At 41.0% G+C, this 19,107-nt stretch overlaps 1 protein-coding gene across 1 annotated transcript; it reads left to right on the top strand.

The window, feature by feature from the left end:
* Positions 1 to 2,383: 2,383 nt before the first annotated feature.
* Positions 2,384 to 18,797, top strand: LOC149456478 (A-kinase anchor protein 17B-like). Its single transcript, XM_089684872.1, has 4 exons — positions 2,384 to 3,139; positions 5,699 to 5,817; positions 11,240 to 11,465; positions 17,058 to 18,797. The coding sequence occupies exons 1-4, from the start codon at positions 2,384 to 2,386 to the stop codon at positions 18,645 to 18,647; spliced, it is 2,691 nt and encodes an 896-aa protein (XP_089540998.1). The 3' UTR covers positions 18,648 to 18,797.
* Positions 18,798 to 19,107: the final 310 nt, after the last annotated feature.

The following is a 19,107-nucleotide window of genomic DNA, read 5'->3' as shown; positions in this document are numbered from 1 at the left end:
CAATCCTGGGACCAGGTTTTGGGAATGGCCATTACACTGATTTCACAGGTGTGCATGGTTCTTTTGTAGAGTCAGGACCAGGGTTCTGGGCTCCACCCCGGCAGATAGGAGTCAGGAGGGCTCCACCTGGAAGACAGGAGTCAGGTGGGCTTCACCTAGGAGAGGTGGAAGCCAAAAGCAGCAAGGGGCTGCTAGAGACTAGCTGTGTGCTAGTGGCCAGCTGTGTGCGAGAGCCATATTTTTGAAAGAGTCTGCAGGAGACAGACGTAAGCCTGAAGAGGAAGGTCAGTGGAAGAGTGTTTATATCTGAGAGAGCCAGGCGGCTAAATTTTGTTTATATTTATGGTAAATACCCCTGCGTGGGAAGCTTTGTGGAACATTTTCTTTAAATAAAAATGGGCTAAAAAGGCCTTAAAAAGAAAGCGAGTTGCTGTGTGCGTTTAACCAAGCTCTACCATTTGAAACGAGTTCCCACACCATTTATTATCAAATAGTTGTTTGGCTCTGTGACGGAGTGTAGGCAGGACAGAACACACAGAGTAGATGGCAAACACACAAAGCTTTACTGAGACAGACAGACGGCAGTCCTTCAATAAGGGGGTTGGCAGAGAGGGTGTATTTGCCACTAAAGGGTAGCGAAGGGGCCCCACCCACTTATAGTCCACCACGGAGAGCCAAGGGGGTGTCCCTGTAACAAGGGTAGTCCAACAAAGGAGGGGGGTGCGAGGGGTCACTACAGCAACAGTTCAGGTAACACAGGGGGGAAGCAGGTACTCACGGATCCTACAGGGTGCCTGGTCTCCCAGGGTTAGAAGCAGAGCACAGGTACCTTTGGAGTCCAGATCAGGCGGGTGGTCTCTGGTAATGGCAGGCAGGCTGTGATAGTCTCTCCCCCTTCTGTGGGGTCTCTGGCAATGGCAGGCAGGCTGTGATAGTCTCTCCCCCTTCTGTGGTGTCTCTGGCAATGGCAGGCAGGCTGTGATAGTCTCTCCCCCTTCTGTGGTGTCTCTGGCAATGGCAGGCAGGCTGTGATAGTCTCTCCCCCTTCTGTGGTGTCTCTGGCAATGGCAGGCAGGCTGTGATAGTCTCTCCCCCTTCTGTGGGGTCTCTGGCAATGGCAGGCAGGCTGTGATAGTCTGTCTCTGGCAATGGCAGGCAGGCTGTCTCTGGCCATCTCTCCCCTCCTGTGGGGTCTCTGTGAGGCTGGCGGTGGGCTTGCAGAGTCTATTCACAAAGGTCTTGCTGCAGCTGGGATCCTTTGATAACTGCACAACGGAATGCGCCCAGAGCGTCCGGCACCAGCCTCTTAAGCTGATGCGGGACGCTTCCCGCTAATTCCACTCATACCTACTTTTCATTGTGCCAGGTGTTTGTTTTCTATATCTTTATGTACCTTTGGGCCTTCTCAGGTCCTAAATTATTACTGAGCAAATTAAGTTTGGCCTTCCACTACAGTCCTGGTTTCTCATGTGGCCCCTTGGGAAGATGAATGAATGCCTACCTAATCAATAAACTTAGTGTATATCTAATGAAGTAGGCCCCCACACTAAATAGATAATGGTAGATTTTGCTGGTCTAAAATATAAAATCTAAGAAATATCCTGGCCAAAGTTAGGCAAGAAGACATCCTTGGTCTGTCAGACGTTTTAAAATTTTCCAACAAGTTCTATTTGTGAAAAAAGTATTATTTCTAACATTTGCAACTGCTCATTTATGCCCCTACAGTGTACCAATAAAAAGTTGGATGTTTATAGCTAGTCTATGCATATATACCTGTTATACATATATAGTTATTTATTAGTTACATATATCAGGCGTTGGATCAGGATGTATGTTCCTAGCCTATGTTGGTATACAGGAATGTGTGTTCAGTATTTTGACAATTTCCCATTTCTTGACAAGTTCCCCTTTAGGCCCCTTTCAGACGGGACAAATCTCTCCACTGATCCCCGCTGAGCAAGCAGATGACAGGTCTGTGTTCGTTCCGCTGCTACAGAGCAGACACAGACACTGCCTGTTTTTCCTATGGGGCGGTCGGATAGAAAAGGACCGCCTGTCCGTTTCCACCTGACTGTCATCTCATCCAATCTGCCGGATGAATAAGGAATGGATCCGCATCCATCTGTTTTTTGGCATACAGAATCAGATCAGATGGCAGCAGGTGTCAGCGGACACTTGTCTGCTGACACTTGCTGGTCTGTAGAGGTCTATGGATGGTCTGATCTGGTCTGCCTGAAAAACTGACAAGCGGACCCAATCGGACCGTCAGTGTGAAAGAGGCAAAATTGTTTCACTTATTCTCATACGTGTTTATTTAGCTTTGCTGTCACCTGAAATCACCATGTTACTTTTTAAACTGTCTGTTGCAGGGCCACAGAACACTATGACTGTTACTCCAGTCTATGATGACTCAGAAGCTGTTGAGTTATGTGCCATCTATCATCTCTATCTCAAACCAAAAGCAAAATTAATCATCTTAGTCATGCTCCCAGAAGAGACAAGCCAGTGCCGACCAGTATCACACTGGGATATTCTGGAACAGATGAAAACTATGGTTGCACCAGACCATTTCACTTCTCTCAGGATTGTCAAAAGCACAAAGGAAGTCATTCGACTGGAAGGTGAAGCAGACACTAGACAACTGTGTGAGATTTTCTTAGAAAAAATGAATGGAAAAACCCTGCAAATAAACAATCTAAGTGACCATGCGAGACTTGAGGTACACAAGGCTCCTCTAGAATGTCAAGCCATTGAAGAGACCAAAGAACAAATGCCAGAACAGGTCGAAGATGGAGAAGACATCATAGACTATTCTACAGTGCCATCTTGTATACATCTGGAAGGACTACCATGTAAATGGTTTTCAGAATGGAACACAAATATTGACAAGCCAATGGAGGAGATATTGAGAAGCGCTTTTGAAAGATATGGAAAAATTGTTTATGTTGATATACCCATGCTTGATCCATACAGAGAAGAGGAGGTCGGAAGTGCAGTGACTCCTGGTAGTCTACAGGCGTTTAATGCTTTTCTCCAATATGAGGACAAATCAAGTACAATGAATGCTATATGTTCACTACAAGGCATGAAACTCATGTATGCTGCTGAGGATGGGAAGTCTTTGGCTTGTGATTTCAAGGTAATATATATATATAGTTTGTAAGTTGTATTTAGGTGATTTGAATACATATAAAACCAGGTTCAGCTGGAACGTGCCGGAACTCAGTTTCACCACCTCTGGCGCTGGCCTTGTGCTCGCCACTCACCACTTTTATTTATAAACATAGAAGGCCGGCTTCTGTGTTTACAAGTCACGGCTGCAGGAGATACTAGAACTAAAAGGATTTAATCCTGGTACACACAGGAAGTTTTTTTTTTTTTTGTTCAACCCCGCAGGCTGAATGAATAAAAAATGTACAGATCACAGTACTAACACATCTGATGTTAGTGCGAAGATCTCCCCGCTGAGCTATTGTGTTCTGACAGGGGGACTGCCCTCCTCCAGAACACACAGGTCAGCTGATCAGATGCCAATCGGGTGCTGGTTTTCCAGCATGCCTGTTCGACAGAAGTCAAACATTAGACCGGCTTCTGTAGGACAGGCTGCTGTACACAACGGTCGAATGTCAGCCGCTTTCTGTTGAGCCGGCCGAGCTGATACTGGCTGATATTTGGCCCGTGTGTACCAGCCTTATATACCCTTTTTGAGATAACACAGGAAGGGTACAGAAGAATTAGGATAGCTCTGAATTTCTGACGCAATCAATAGAATTTTTTGCACTTGTCAAACATAACTAACAAAGTGCTCTCAAATGTTTTTCAAACAGACCACAGAGGAGCAAATACAGGAAGTTGATTGTTAATGTTTACATACAGCTCATGTTATGGACACTACTGCACTGTATAATTCTATATAGAGCAGGATGTCTGTCTTCGGTTTCCTGTTTTTTAATTTCATCTCCTGTAACATATTTCTCCTGACTATATCTTCCTCATAAAAATCAGAATGATACAGGTCTCTTATTAAATAATGCTCCCTTTAAAGTCCTCTACATATTTCTATATGTAGTATCAATGTGACAAACTCCTGCGCTCCTACCTAAAAACTAATACCTACCAACAAAGGTAAAGCTGCTACATACAGTCATATACCCATAGACAAAAAATATAAATGAAACACAAATGATGCAGCGCTTCTACCATAAAAATTCTTCACACATAAATGAATAAGTGAAATAGTGCAAAATTTGTGACACAAATAACATAAACACACAATATTAAATAGTGCCAAAAAACTCATAAATAATCACGTGACAAGTGTCAATACGAGGTCCTAAAAGGACCAAATAACATAAATGGTGCCCCAAGTAATCCAATGGGATCCAATAGTGCTCCAAATCAAACAAATAAGTCACAACAGGACTCAATGTGCTAAAAAAAACCTCCCACCAAAACTAAAAATCAGTTCCCACCATATAACACAAAACACACGTGCATCCCAATAAACGCATAAACTAAGAACTGATTATGCAAACAAACATGAATAAATGAATAAATATATAAAGTCCCGTGAGGTGTAAAACACCTGACAATATACAAAAAACCATATATAAAGTCCACAGCAATTCTTGAAGAAGAAAAAAAAAAGTGCTGATAAATGTGCAGAGATATCCAAAAATGGCTGAATTGCCCGCTCACCTCCCTCTTGCGACCCGCACAAGGTCAAAAGGCCTTCAGGATCACTAACACATGGACCCTTAATAGTAGGTAATCCTCCACGGCTCTCCACACTGACCTCCCCTCATGTACAGGTTCCAGCACAGGCTCACAGGGCAGCATTTTTGGATATCTCTGCACATTTATCAGCACTTTTTTTTTTTTTTTCTTCTTCAAGAATTGCTGTGGACTTTATATATGGTTTTTTGTATATTGTCAGGTCTTTATATATTTATTCATTTATTCATGTTTGTTTGCATGATCAGTTTTTAGTTTATGCGTTTATTGGGATGCACATGTGTTTTGTGTTATATGGTGGGAACTGATTTTTAGTTTTGGTGGGAGGTTTTTTTAGCACATTGAGTCCTGTTGTGACATGTTTGATTTGGAGCACTATTGGATCCCATTGGATTACTTGGGGCACCATTTATGTTATTTGGTCCTTTTAGGACCTCGTATTGACACTTGTCACATGTGATTATTTATGAGTTTTTTGGCACTATTTAATATTGAGTGTTTATGTTGTTTGTGTCACTAATTTTGCACTATTTCACTTATTCATTTATGTGTGAAGAATTTTTATGGTAGTAGCGCTGCATCATTTGTGTTTCATCTATATGTAGTATGTCAGTATGTTACTACTCCCATCTGTATGTATTTTTGGCCATTTGTGTGGTACTTTTAAGGGAATCATTCTCTATCCTTATAAAAATTTTCAGCTGATGTTTCCAACATCTGACATCTTGGGTCCATAAAATCTCAGCGTGCGTTAAGCTGTACAGGTGCACACTGCCGCACGCCAGCACTGATCCCTGGGGCCCTGGCAATGACAGCTTCCAGTCCAGTTTGGGAGCATCTTCTGGGAAAGATAGGGGAAGATACCGTCTCTGTTTTTGGAAGTGTATCAGAATTTGTAATCAAACCTTTCTTTATGTAGTCTAATATATGACCATCTCAGTTTCTCCTTTTACCACTGAATCAGGTATGTTTAGACACGACCAACCACTTTAGTGAGGAGGCAGTAAACAAAAGGGCTGCTGAGCGTCTTAAGCTGCAAGAGTTGGAGCTGGAGAGGAAACAAGAGAAAGAGGAAGAAGAGAGGTACATACAGATAACATGATCCAAAATGTCCTGTGATTATTTATTTTATTTATTTCAGGTACTTATATAGCGCCGTCAATTTACGCAGCGCTTTACATATATATTGTACATTCACATCAGTCCCTAACTGTCAAGGGGCGTAAAATCTAAAGTCCCTAACGTACATTCATACATACACATACTAGGGCCAATTTAGACAGGATCCAATTAACCTACCAGCATGTCTTTGGAGTGTGGGAGGAAACCAGAGTACCCAGAGGAAACCCATGCAGGCACAGGGAGATCATGCAAACTCCAGGCAGGTGGTGCCGTGGTTGGGATTTGAACCGACGACCCTAGTACTGCCAGGCGGAAGTGCTAACCATTTAGCCACTGTGCTGATAGGTTTATATCTGTTTTTTTAGGGCTCCTGCACAGGGCTGGATAACATTTGCCAGCCAGGTTCTGCATAAAAAGTAGTCTGTACTACAATGCAACTCATGTGGTCATACATGCGTTTATGTCAGTATGAACTGAGATGCGTACTATGTACAGTAATTCCGCACCTGCGTTGCTGCCTAAATGCGTTTGTGTTTACATTTCTCCCTGAATGAGTCATTCATACAATGGCAGAGCAGATGTAGAAAGACCTCGGCCTACAGTCATTCTGAAAGACTGAAAGACTGAAGGTCTACCCTAGCCAGATTAATTTCATCCTCACTGCTACAAAATTCTGCCTCCAGCACAACTATTTTTTGTTTAATGATAGTTTCTATTTACAAAAAACGGGCACAGCCATGGGCGCTAATTTTGCACCTAGCTATGCCAATCTCACCATGGGCCTCTGGGAAGATCGCTATGTCTGGAGTAATAACATCTTTGCTGCCCATTTGGTGTTCTATGGTCGTTATATAGACGACATTATCATCATCTGGGACGACCTTGTCACTTCTCTTGCATCTTTTATTCAACACTGTAACAATAACCCATTCAACCTTTCTTTTACCCACGTTATGGACCCTACCTCACTAAGTTTTCTTGACCTGGAACTTAGCCACTCGGACTCTAATATTATAGCTAAAAATTACACCAAACCAACCGCTGGTAATTCCTTTCTTCATTATACTAGCTGTCATCATCCGAGATGGCTCAAAAATGTACCCAAAGGGCAGTTTTGCAGACTTCGACGCAACTGTACCTTACTTAAGGACTACAAAGCCCAAAGCATTGAATTAAAACAAAAATTTACAGAAAAAGGATATCCCTCTGAGTTAGTGGAACAAGCATATCTCAGCTACTTATCAGACACGATCCCCCCACCTAAGCCGCAATCATCGAACAACAACAATATCCGTTTCATTACACAGTTCCATTCTAAACATCACAAAATGGAATCCATTCTGAAGAAACACTGGCCTATCTTACATCAAGATCCACACCTTAAAATGATTATGCCTCCTACCCCCACATTTGTATATAGAAGAGCAATTAACATTAAGAATAAAATTGCACCTAGTAAAATTCCCCCCCTGAAATCCCCTCCTATTCACAATAGACCGGTACTAATCCCACTTATTGGGATGTTCCGCTGCAACAAACCGCTCTGCCTCACGTGTGCCCATGTGAAGCATGGCCAACAAAATTTTACAATTAATGGAAAAGTCTATCCCCTCCAAGCCTTTTATAATTGCTCTTCCACATATGTAATTTATTGTTTGTCCTGCCCGTGCGGCCTTTTATATGTGGGACGTACCATTAGAACACTGCGAAAAAGATTTGGAGAGCACCGGAGGTCAGTTGATGATGGCATTACTAAATATAGTGTTCCCCGCCATTTTTCAGAGTTTCATTCTAAATCCTCTCTCCATCTACAAGTATGGGTCATTGAGGCTATACCAGACCATCTCCCCCCAGTTGAACGTTTCAAATTATTATGCCAACAGGAGACCTATTGGATTTTTACTTTAGATACCCTTGCACCTAGGGGCCTCAATGAAGAGATTGAGATACACACGATTATTTAATATTTTTTTTTAAAAAATTTATTTTAAAAAATTATTTTAATTTATTCTTCATATCTTTTTTATTATTTATTATTTTTTATCGTATATACTTCAATTCCCACCACTTCCCTTTTTTTTTTTTTTTTTTTTTACATGCGTTTTTTGTGTTTTTTTTTTTTTTTTTTCCCTGATTGTCTCCCCCCCCCCCTTCATATTCCACCTTCTTACCTGCCCATCTTACCCTTTACAATCCACATCATAGTACTAACGTTTATAACTAAATATTTCCTGTGTAATCTTTTATCTTCCACATGCGTTTTTTTTTTGTTTTTGTTTTTTTCCCCATTTCTTTCCTTTCCTTCTATTCTTCCTATCTTTTACATGTTCTACAGAAAGCAGCTGCTCACCGTTTATTTCTTATGTTTTCCACCACTGCTTGTTAAGCCTGTATGCATTATACATTTTTTTTTCATTTCACTACCCCGCCCTCAGTTGCCCCACCCCTTCCTCCTCTCCTTATTTATTGGCTCATTCCACTAGCCAATCAGGTCTGATGAAAAGGCAGGTTGCCTAGAAACGCGTCACCGCCCCCTTGGAGGATTCCCAGCAACGTTCTGATGTCATTTCCTGCCCGGTGGCCATCTTGGATGTGCCTCAAGCTGGCTACTGTACCCACGCTGATGTGAGAGATCAGCAGTGCCTGCCCTGGATCCCGGTTCTTATCTGCGCCGCGACTCCCGGTTACTGCGCCTGCCATCCTCGCTTCCTCCTGTGGGACCCGCCTAGAGCGCCAGCCACGCAACACCTTGGCATTACAGCCATCCATTTGTGAGGTGCAGCACAGATGACATCCTCCTCCTTATATATTGATGCCTGATATCTACCCACGTCTTGTGAGTTTTTATAATCTTGTGTGCAATAAACTTTTATATTCATACTGCACTTAGACTGGCGCACTTCTCTTTCTTCTGCATGAATGGCTCATTCAGAAGGAGTTGCAAACATCAACAATGTGCAGGCCTCACAAAGGAACAGAATGACCTCGGTATTCAATCATTCAAAATGACTGCAGGGCGAGGCCATTCTTCTCCTGCACTGCCACTGCCTACATATTGTTTGTGTTTACATCCATCTCAGGCCTGAATTCCCTGGGCAGAGGCAGCACCACATTTGGCCATGTCCATTTATGTTGTATTTAAGTATACAGGCATACCTCGGTTTACGAATTTAATACGTTCTACGGGACTTTTCGAATTGCGAAACATTCGTAAACCGAAACACGGTTTTCCATAGGAATGCATTGAAAACCAATTAATCTGTTCCAGAGGTCAGAAAAAAGTAAAAAAAATATATTATTATAAAATATAAAATATATAATTATTTGCTCAAAACTCTTTATAAAGAGTGCTTTAAAGGCATAGTACTGTACAGGGACACAATTAAAAAAAAAATTTGTAAATGCATTGAAAATCAATTTATCCGTTTGTATTGCGAAAAAAATTCGTAAACCGAGGCATTATTTTCAATGGATTTTCATTCGTAAACCGAAAATTACATTAACCGAGGCGTTCGTATACCGAGGTACGTCTGTACATTCAAACAAATCTTGACATGTGTACAGCATAAAATACAATCTAAACTAGATAGTCTACAGGCTAAAGGCTACAGAACAAAATGGAGCTGTTTGAAGGGGCCCATAGCATACAATACTGCGGCAATCAGATCCATATACATTACTATATGAATGCAGCCTACTGTACACCTGTGTGCCCTTATAGTTATTAATTAGTAACACTGACATGTTAAATTGTGACTGTTATCATAGATATTAGCTATGCTACAGACATACTACACACAGTTCATATGAGTACTCTATGTGTATGAAAACCCTAGTTTAAAAATAAGGATAACACCAATTTGTATCTGAAGACTCTGTAAACAAGTTGTTGCTTAGTGCTTTTACAGGGTTCATAATGTGACCTTTGAAGTGGGCTCATCCTCAAATGCTAATTATCTTGCTGGGCTAAATATAGAATAAAAAGGATCAAAATACTTACCTTTCCTGGAGTATATACCATTCCAAGCACCTGTCAACAGGTTGGGCAATCTCTGCTGAAGGTACGATCAATCACTTTAAACCTTTGATCCTACCATTTAGGCACAGATCACTTAATTACGTTTTTAGGCTTTAGTGGTTGATCACATGAACAGGTCTGAAAGGTTACTAAAATAGTAATTTCTTTAAAAAAAAAAGTGTTTCAGTCCTATTTCCTTTTTTTGCTTTCCTAACAAGAAACATATCTTTAGTTAACATTTGATCATATGGCTGCTTCAATATCTATTTTAAAGAAAGAATAAATATACATTATCTTTCTATTTAAAACAATTCCAATGACTGCAAATAGATAAAATGTTAAAGTTTTACTAAACCCATGACCCTGCATTCACTATATCTGGTCTCCCACAGTACACAGAACATGAAAATGCAATTATTTTAGTAGATACAGTATAAACTGCGAAATACCCTTTCTCATAATCAGAGCAGTCTTGTGACTTCTATCAGTGTCCAGCAGAGCACTGGGTAAAGTTTGTAGGAGGAGTTTTCATTGTCCCGATTGTCCTATGAGGCTGTAGGACCCCTGACCCTCTGTCTGGACAGTGCTGATTGGCACTGTGCCGATCACATGCACTCTCCCAAGAAAAAAAAAAAAGAAATACATACCAAACTGAGCCTGTGCAGCTTGCCCCCAAGGCTCTGTTCTATCAGCAGATAGATTGGGGACAGTAGAAGAAGGGGAGGATCAGAGAAGATAGGATCAAACATCCTATTTACACAATGTGGAGGGTTAACCCCTTAGATTCCACAGTGAGTATAACAAGCATGCTTTACTGCATATACAGACTGATTTTACTGTTGTGGGTTTAGTAACGCTTTAATAGTGTAAAATCTATCCTTTATTTATAAGCCAGATAATCTGTCAGTGTATGTTGTCCTAAAGTCTGTTTCTTATGTTCAGAATGTCCCAGTACTCTACCCCTGCTCATGAAAAATTACTGCTACAGAATCTGCACAGAGCTTGAAGACAAATCACTGACATTTCCTATAATAGATTTTTCATCCTTGGTAATATACTGGCTATTTAAAGGGATGCGTTCCTATCCTAATAGAACATTGGGCCTGAATAGGTATGTTAGGCAGATCCTTACATTTAGCACTTAGCACTTAGTAATAGCAAAGCCTACAGCAATATCTACAATACAAAAACATCTGCTAATACATTTTTGGAAATCTTTACATTGTTAATCTGGGCAATTTTGTTTTTTACCTTTAGGTTGACACAGCTGTTTTTTGGGGGTTTTTTTGTGTCCCTTTGATACTATAAATAGTGGTTTTTAATTTCAACTAAATGAATTTGCTGAAAACTACCTTAAATTTTCAGAAAAAGAAAAATTGAGGAGAAAAAAGCTCGAGCCAAGAGAAGGAGAGCCAGGTTGAAGAGGAAGCTCCAGAGACAGAAACGAGAACAGAAAGCTGCCCAGCAGAAAGAAGCTTGCCCTGAAGATGAAATTGAAGAGACGCAGGAATGGGAAGAGAGGAAACTAATACTTGCTCAGAGACGTCTTGAGTCAATCAAGCTTCTCACTGTTCTCCTGGATAAAGTGAATGTAAGTGTTTTCTAGAAATCTACATTTACTAGTAGTACACGCAGGTGTCTGTGACAGTTTAAATTGGGGATGTTTGTCATATAACATATATTGTGGTTTCCTACGGTTTCTGAAAATAACTACACTTTTTGTGCAAGAAAACAGTGGTTCATAAAGAGAATTGTAAAATTTCCAAGCCACGTGGCGTACAAATACTTATTTTTGGTGATTGATGTACAGAAGAATTATGGGGTGACTAAAAAAAAAAGCAAAAAGTACATACTCACCTCTATGCTGCAGCATCCATATGATGTTGTAGCTGTCCCACATGGGCTCTAAGGCTAGATCCACATCTGTGCGGGTGATTATCGCTGAAGGAATGCACCAACCACAGCCATCCGCATAGGAAAACACAGCAGCTGTGTGCAGGTGCCATTAAAGCTAATGGCATGTTGCATGCTCTGGAAATCACTTCCACACTGGAAGTTCGCACTTGCAGTTCCCATGTGGGTTGTGATTTCTAAAATGTTGCAGAACCTTTTCCCTATTTTTCAGGAGGCATGGCAGCCCATTCAAATGATTGAGCCTCCGTGCCTGCGCAAACCGCTGATCAGTCAGCTCTCTGTCTGCTTGCAGCCATGAATGACGGTCGCACTTCCCACTCATTGAAGCACCAGACTGGAGAGGGGGCAGAGTGGCTCCAGCTCTCATCCAGGTGCTAAAGGGCAGAGCCAGAAGTCAATCAGGTAGCTGGGGTGATCCTGACAATATTGCTGGGATCCTTTCTGAACTTGTCATGACTCTGCCCCGTTTGGCTGATAGTGGTCAATAGCCTGGCAACATCCAACTCTGGGTCACAGGAGAACATTAGCAAATGTATTTCTGTGACCCAAAAGAGAAGTATAGCCAAAAATGTTTGGCCCTACATCTCTCTTAAAGCATAAAATATAATTGGGTCTGCATACCAACCAGTTTATTAGCATTTTCCAAAGGCAATAAATAATGCTAGCACCCCCTATTTCTTTTATATAAAGTTTACTTTGAGGCCTAGTTCACACTATTGTGTTGCAAAACTTCCAAAAAGAAGCCTCAAGGTACCTAAAAATATGATCAAACAAAAATATATGTATTCCTAGATTGTAAGCTTGAAAGAGCAGGGCCCTCGATCCATGTTTTGCATTGTATTGCTGTTGTTCTGTCACATGTTCTGTCCCCCTTTGTAATGTACAGCGCTGAGCGAACTATTGGCGCTTTATAAATACTGTATAATAATAATAATTCCAGGAGTCCCTAGACACCAAGCCAATGAGAAACTACCAGAAAAGGACTAGTCGTGGACTCAACAGGAATGGGGAATTTGTAAATATTCGAGAAAAATAATTCAAACAAAGGAGAAGGTGATCAATGGCGCACGAAAACTTCTTTATTAACACAGACAAAATTAAAAGTATAAAACAAAACAGAACACAAAACATACTTTTAATTTTGTCTGTGTTTATTTACAAATTCCCCATTCTGGTTGAGTCCACTACTAGTCCTTTTCTGGTAGTTTCTCACACCATTGTGTTGCATGAAACAGCATGGGAATCACACTGCATACTTGTTTAAATCACCTGCGATTCTTTGCAGTGCGATTTGAGACATTCGTTTTGTATGGCTCAGATAACACTGCAAATCGCACCACACCCGCAGGAAAGGTGCATGCAATTTTGTTTCACACCCATGCAATCCGATTCACCCAATCGCACTGTGTTCTCTAAACATTTTTGGGGTGTCGTTAACATACACACCTGCAGCGGTTTGCATGAATGGAATATGATTCTGATGCGGGGCAGGAAAAGCACAGAATCCTCTTTGGATCCCGCACTGCATTACTGTGAACCAGCACTGAATCAAATCTACATTAAAGCCCAATATTGTTTCATTTTTTTATAGAGCAGGGAATGGTTAAACCCCCATCAGGTTTTGTTTGCCATCTATGTCCCATTGGTGAGATTTCGCTTCCCTTTTCCTATTCCTGTTCTGGTGACAACTCAACATTTTGGATTTTTCTATACTTTCAATCTAAGTGACATTTAGAGAGGGTGAATCTCTATAGCGGGGACATAGAAAGCAATACAATTCTGACAAGCCTCCTAACCCTTCACCACTTCAAAAGAAAAAAATGTGGCTATAAAAACACTTGAAGGACTGTATGTGATAGGTGAACAGTGTTGGGTATTGTATTGCTTTACTATGGTAATTCAGAAAATGTACAAAGTACAGAATTTTACTTACATGAATGCCTCGGCAAGCTCACTTCACTGAGATGGATTTGTTATTTTTACCACATTCATAATTTCATATTTACAAATGTAAATATTGCTTAGGTGTACAATTGTTTTCAATTAAATCAGTATCATTAGTTGTTTACATTCCTTTTTGGACTCTTTTCGATTTTCAAAAGACAGCTTATGGAAACTTACAGTTATCAGAGACTAAACTTATCCATGGTATTATTATACGAAAGTGATTTATTATTATAAAAAGAGATAGTGCAGCAATTACCTGTGTGACTGGACTTTTATAGACATAGGACTTAAAAAAGTTGATAAAATAATACCTAGGCAGTAAGTATAAAAGGTAAATTCAAATGAGCTGTGCAGTAATATCTTTAGTCGAAATTTTGGTGATCTTGGTGATGAAAAAAACATGTTATACTTACGTGAGTTAAACACAGTGGGGGAGATTTACTAAAACTGGAGAGTGCAAAACCTGGTGCAGCTGTGCAAGGTAGCCAATCAGATTCAAACTTCAACTTGTTCAATAAAGCTTTAACAAAAAAAAAAATTGGAAGCGGATTGGTTTCTATGTAGGCAGGTGCAGTCTGTTTTCTCCACTGTAGGTGGTGCTCAACCTGAGTAGAAACACAGCCTGGAGAGGAAGTTAGAGGAAACAAGGTTTGGCTGTGGTTTCCTGGGTCATGGAAGCAGCGTTCTGGTTGGCTACACTGCATCCAGGTGACCCCTGGGGGCCATCTTGGGTCAGCAGAGCCTTTATAAGTCCTTGTCTCCAGGTTTTTGCATGCATTTTGCAAAGTGGGTACTGTATGGAGAGAGACCCCACCTGACAGGGAAAGTGATTAGCAGTAGTGAAAAGTTACAGATGAGTAAGGACAGGCTAAGGATTTGCTATCCTGCAAAGAAACCTCCCCTATGGGTCCGGACCAGCCAGGTCGCGTTCTGCCATCTGAAACAGATGTTGTCGGTGCATCTCTTCCAGGTGCATCTCTGCATTTGAACTGTGAGTGTTTCCCTAAGTGGTCCCCCCCTGGGGTGTTTGTAGTTTGACATTCTCTTCAATACAAGCTCCAAGTTTTATTGCAATTGGATTTTGTTTCTTTACTGCTGCTGCACCACTCTTCACTTTCCCACATGCAAAGCTGCACCAAATTCTGCACTGTCCAGTTTTAGCAAATCAAACCCTATGTGTTCAATGTAATTGTACTCTTATGTATGTCTTAGGACATGCATGTATGTCAGCAGAGTATAATATGTGGGCTCAAACCTTAGCCAAGATCCTAGAATCTTTTTTTGTATCTGCAGATTGTTAGATATGGCACTCTTAGATTGTACGCTCCAAGGATCAGGGCCCTCCTAACCCTCTTGTATTGAACTGTATTATTGCTGTATTGTCAGACTTATATTGTAAAGCACTGAGCAAACTGTTGGCCCTGTAAAAATCCTGTATATTAATAATAATCAATGCAGATTATTAGATATAGCTGCCACCTAAGTCTGATCAGGAGAGTACTTGGATCTGGAGCCTCAGACAGGAGCACTGTTATAATGCCATAAACAAAGCTGACCAGCCATTTCAGCCCATTAGACAACAGCAGAAAATTTGTTGCGTGTTTCAAACACTGTGTCCCGGAGTCTAGTAGTAGTATTTATGGGATCTCCTTATGCAGCAGTTGCCCCCAGCTGCCACCAGAGGGTACTGATGAGAGGCAGACGAGGTTCCTTAGAAGTCTGAATAAGCAGCCCACTGTGGTCTCAACACTGCCTACTAGTGGGAACTATCAACAACTGCTGCACAAGAAGACCATTATACACACTGACATTGATATAGAAGATTTTGCTGAAAGCACACGTATACTTTACAAGGCAGCACTAATTGTTAAAGGAAAACTATGATTAAAAGCAAGAAATCGATTGATAGGTGCCACTGCCAACATTGTGAAAATCTGGGTATTTTGGAGTTAAGTTGTAAATGCATAACAAGAAATCATAAGGCCCTAGCAACATTTTAATAGGACCGCTATCAGTGACAAGTGGCCTATAATGCACTCCTATTCATACAATGTTAAAAGAACTATGCAACTAGAAACTATGGGGTTGATTTACTAAAACTGGAGTGTGCAAAATCTGATGCAGCTCTGCATAGAAACCAATCAGCTTCCAGGATTTTTTTTGTCAAAGCTTAATTGAACAAGCTGAAGTTATAAGCTGATTGGCTACCATGCACAGATGCATCAGATTTTGCACTCTCCAGTTTTAGTAAATCAACCCCTATATTTATATAATTACAGGTATTAAATAGTGCCAACAACGTATGCAGTACTTTACACATTGTACATCTACTGTACATCTGTCCCTGCTCTCGAGGAGCTTACAATCTAAGGTCCCTACCACAAATCCAGGTAGTCTCATGGTTGGGATGTCAAGAATGATCCTAATGCTGCAAAGCAGAAGTTCTAACCGCTATGCCACTTTGCTGCTCAGATTATAATAAAAAAAAGCCACCCTGAAATAAAGAGTTATAACACTTACCATTCGAGTGGACAGTGACTGAAGTTGGTGGCTTATCATTTAACCCAGTGGTCTCCAAGCTGTGGCCCAGGGGCCTAATGCAGCCATTTGCTTGCTTTTATCCAGTCCTTGGGGCACTATTTCATCCACTAATACCTACTATGGAGCATAATTCCCTCCACTGACAACAATGAAAGAACACATTTCCTTCCGATGACATAAGCAATGGGACACGATTCCTCAGGACACAAACAATTGGAGCCCAATGACACCAATTATGGGGCATAATTCCTATCAATGACACTAACGATGGGGTGCTATTCCTTCCACTGGTACCAAAGATGGGATATGGTTTATTTGCACTGACATGGGGACCTTCTCTAATCCCACTGACCACAGTCTGGCCCCCCTAAAATCTGAAAGACAATTAACTGGCCCTTTGTTTAAAACATTTGGAGACCTCTGGTTTAACCTTTACATTTATGATGCTTAATGTTGTTGACCAAACCCAGAACTGAACACAAGTTGTAGCCAGGCAATATTAATGTGGCACTCCAAAGTTTGTAGGATTGAGGCAAACACTTGTGGTTTAAAGGAGGGTGGATTCTTTTTGTGGTTATCTTTCACTGGATCAGGTGATTCAATACAGGGGCAGAAAAGAAATCTGTGCTTCCTTATCCGTGAGCCAACAATCAGAGTGAGCTTTTGCTGCAAGGGTGATATTCAGTGCTTTTGATTTGTGATAATTTTATACAAAACCAAAAAAGGTGCTTTGGAGTTAAAATGCTAAATATGATATATTCCTATGTTTGTGTCTCCAAAGGATCTGGTTCAAGTGAACAGACTTGAAGAGGAGCAAATGAACAGTGAAATGGAAGCAGTTTTCAGTGACTTTTCTGTGTCCACATACTCAGAGAATAGCAAAGTGGTTTCTGTGCATGAGATTACAGAAGAAGAGAACAGCCAACACGAAACAGAAATGGAAGCTGAACACGAGGTGGTGGAAATCAAAATACACAAGGAAGATGCAGGGCCATATGGAAAACGACTAGATTCATTCACTGATAGCAGTTGCCAGAATTGGGATTATGAAGAGGACTACTCACAACTAGAAGATGCACACAAATCCTCTGATCCTCCACAGCATTTTTATGAACATCGTATTTTTAAACTATCACATACTCAGCATGTCCAAAGTGATAGATCCAAAAAACGAAAAATTTATGAAACCGATGAATTCATTAATTATTTGCTAAATTATTATCATTACCCTGAATATGCCAGAATGTTTCTAGAAACAAATGAATGTTTGAGAGAACCAATGGGCAAAAGAGTGGTTCTTTGGAAGGGGGACAGCTTTCAGATAAGGTTACAGAATATCAATGGCCATTTTGCAGAGATGAACTCTATCCCGGAGTTAGATGAGGATACAGAAGATGACAATGGTAGAAGGGAGGATAATATTCAGGAGTCCCTGGAGAATGTACTAGAAACTCCTCTTTATAATACAAATGCTAATGAGCCTACAAAGGATTTGAGTGATAGTGAACATGAGGTTCTGATAAAAAAAGAAAAACCTCAGCAGGGAAAAAAATGTGGAAAGGTGTATCAAAAAATATGGAATGATGAGGAGGACAGCCAAAGCTTGGAATCAAATAGTGAACTGAAAAGGGTATTGGAAGAAATAAGTAGTACCTCAGAGTACTTCAGTGAGGAATTAAGTGCAACCTCAAGAAAGCAATTAAATATAAAGCGAGCATCAAGAAAGCAAAGAAAACTTAAGCAAGCAAAAAAAATAAAACAATGCAGTGCTTCTGGGCAAAATCACATCTGCCAACATGAAGACCTGCTAGGTCAGTTATTACATTCTTACTGTCAGCGTTTCAAAAAGCATCCACAATGTAAGTTAACAAAGGCCTGTAGAAGAAAATCGATCTTGCATCATCAACGTGACTCTGAAACAACCGAGTCTGATTCAGACACAGTTGTTGAGGTTCAGAGAACATGGAAAAGAAAAAGATCAAAGATCAAGAATCAGGGTTCTTCTCTAGAAGAAAAGAAACTTAAGAAGGAAATATTCTCCAGTTCTGAAAGTGAAAACAGTTTGGATTCTTACCACCAGCACATAAAAAACATGTGCCGTCATCAACACAATGGGAAACCAAAATGCAAGAAGCAAAAGGGAGCAGATTTCGATGAAAAGAGGAACTGGGATTATTACTTTGTTGAAAATGTTTCTGAATCCTTTGGACAAGAAGAGTCTTCATGGATTGGTGAAGAAACCCAAAGCAGTTACAGCCTAGGTTCTAGTCTTCAAACAGGGGAAAATGAGCAGCTTGACATTGGTTCAAAGGCTTTAGCTGCTAATTACTGGGACTGGAACCAACATTTCTACCCAACTAGTAAAAGTTAAAGTGGAGTTCCAGCCATTTTTGTGTTTATTAAAAGGCGGCAGCTACAAAAATTGTAGCTGCTGACTTTTAACAAACACCCACTTACCTGTCGCAGAGTCCATCAATGTACTCACCCGTGCAGTCCCTTCTCTCCTTCTGTCCTCCAGGGCACCGGCATCTCTACTGTGGGCACCAGGCTGTGACAGCTTGCAGCTTCACAGCCTGGTGCCCACTGCGCATGTGTGAGTCGCGCCGTGCCTCCTGATTGGTCCAGCAGTTTCCTGGGACCTGTGAAAGTACCCAGGAGACTGCGGGAGCAAGGAGGGGGTCGCGGCTCACTTCTTTGTGGCAAAGTGAGTCAGAGTGGGAGCGGGTAACTGTCAAAACCTGGTACCCACTCCCCCCCAAAATGTGTCAAATATGGCAGTGGAGGGGGGGGGAGGTAAATAAGCAGAGATTCCGTTTTTGAGTGGAACTCTG

The sequence above is a fragment of the Staurois parvus genome, unplaced genomic scaffold, assembly GCF_062004578.1.
Source record: "Staurois parvus isolate SC_StPar_1 unplaced genomic scaffold, SC_StPar_1.0 ptg000361l, whole genome shotgun sequence".
Taxonomy (NCBI): domain Eukaryota; kingdom Metazoa; phylum Chordata; class Amphibia; order Anura; family Ranidae; genus Staurois; species Staurois parvus.
Note: the sequence above shows the minus strand (reverse complement) of the source record. Positions and strands in the feature narration are given on the sequence as shown.

What these genes read in the sequence shown, in the direction of transcription:
- LOC149456478 (XM_089684872.1), top strand. Translation starts at nt 2,384, where the DNA reads ATGACTGTTACTCCAGTCTATGATGACTCAGAAGCTGTTGAGTTATGT. An exon ending in CTTTGGCTTGTGATTTCAAG is followed by an intron (nt 3,140 to 5,698) that starts GTAATATATATA and finishes CCACTGAATCAG; the next exon opens with GTATGTTTAGACACGACCAA. An exon ending in TTCTCCTGGATAAAGTGAAT is followed by an intron (nt 11,466 to 17,057) that starts GTAAGTGTTTTC and finishes GTGTCTCCAAAG; the next exon opens with GATCTGGTTCAAGTGAACAG.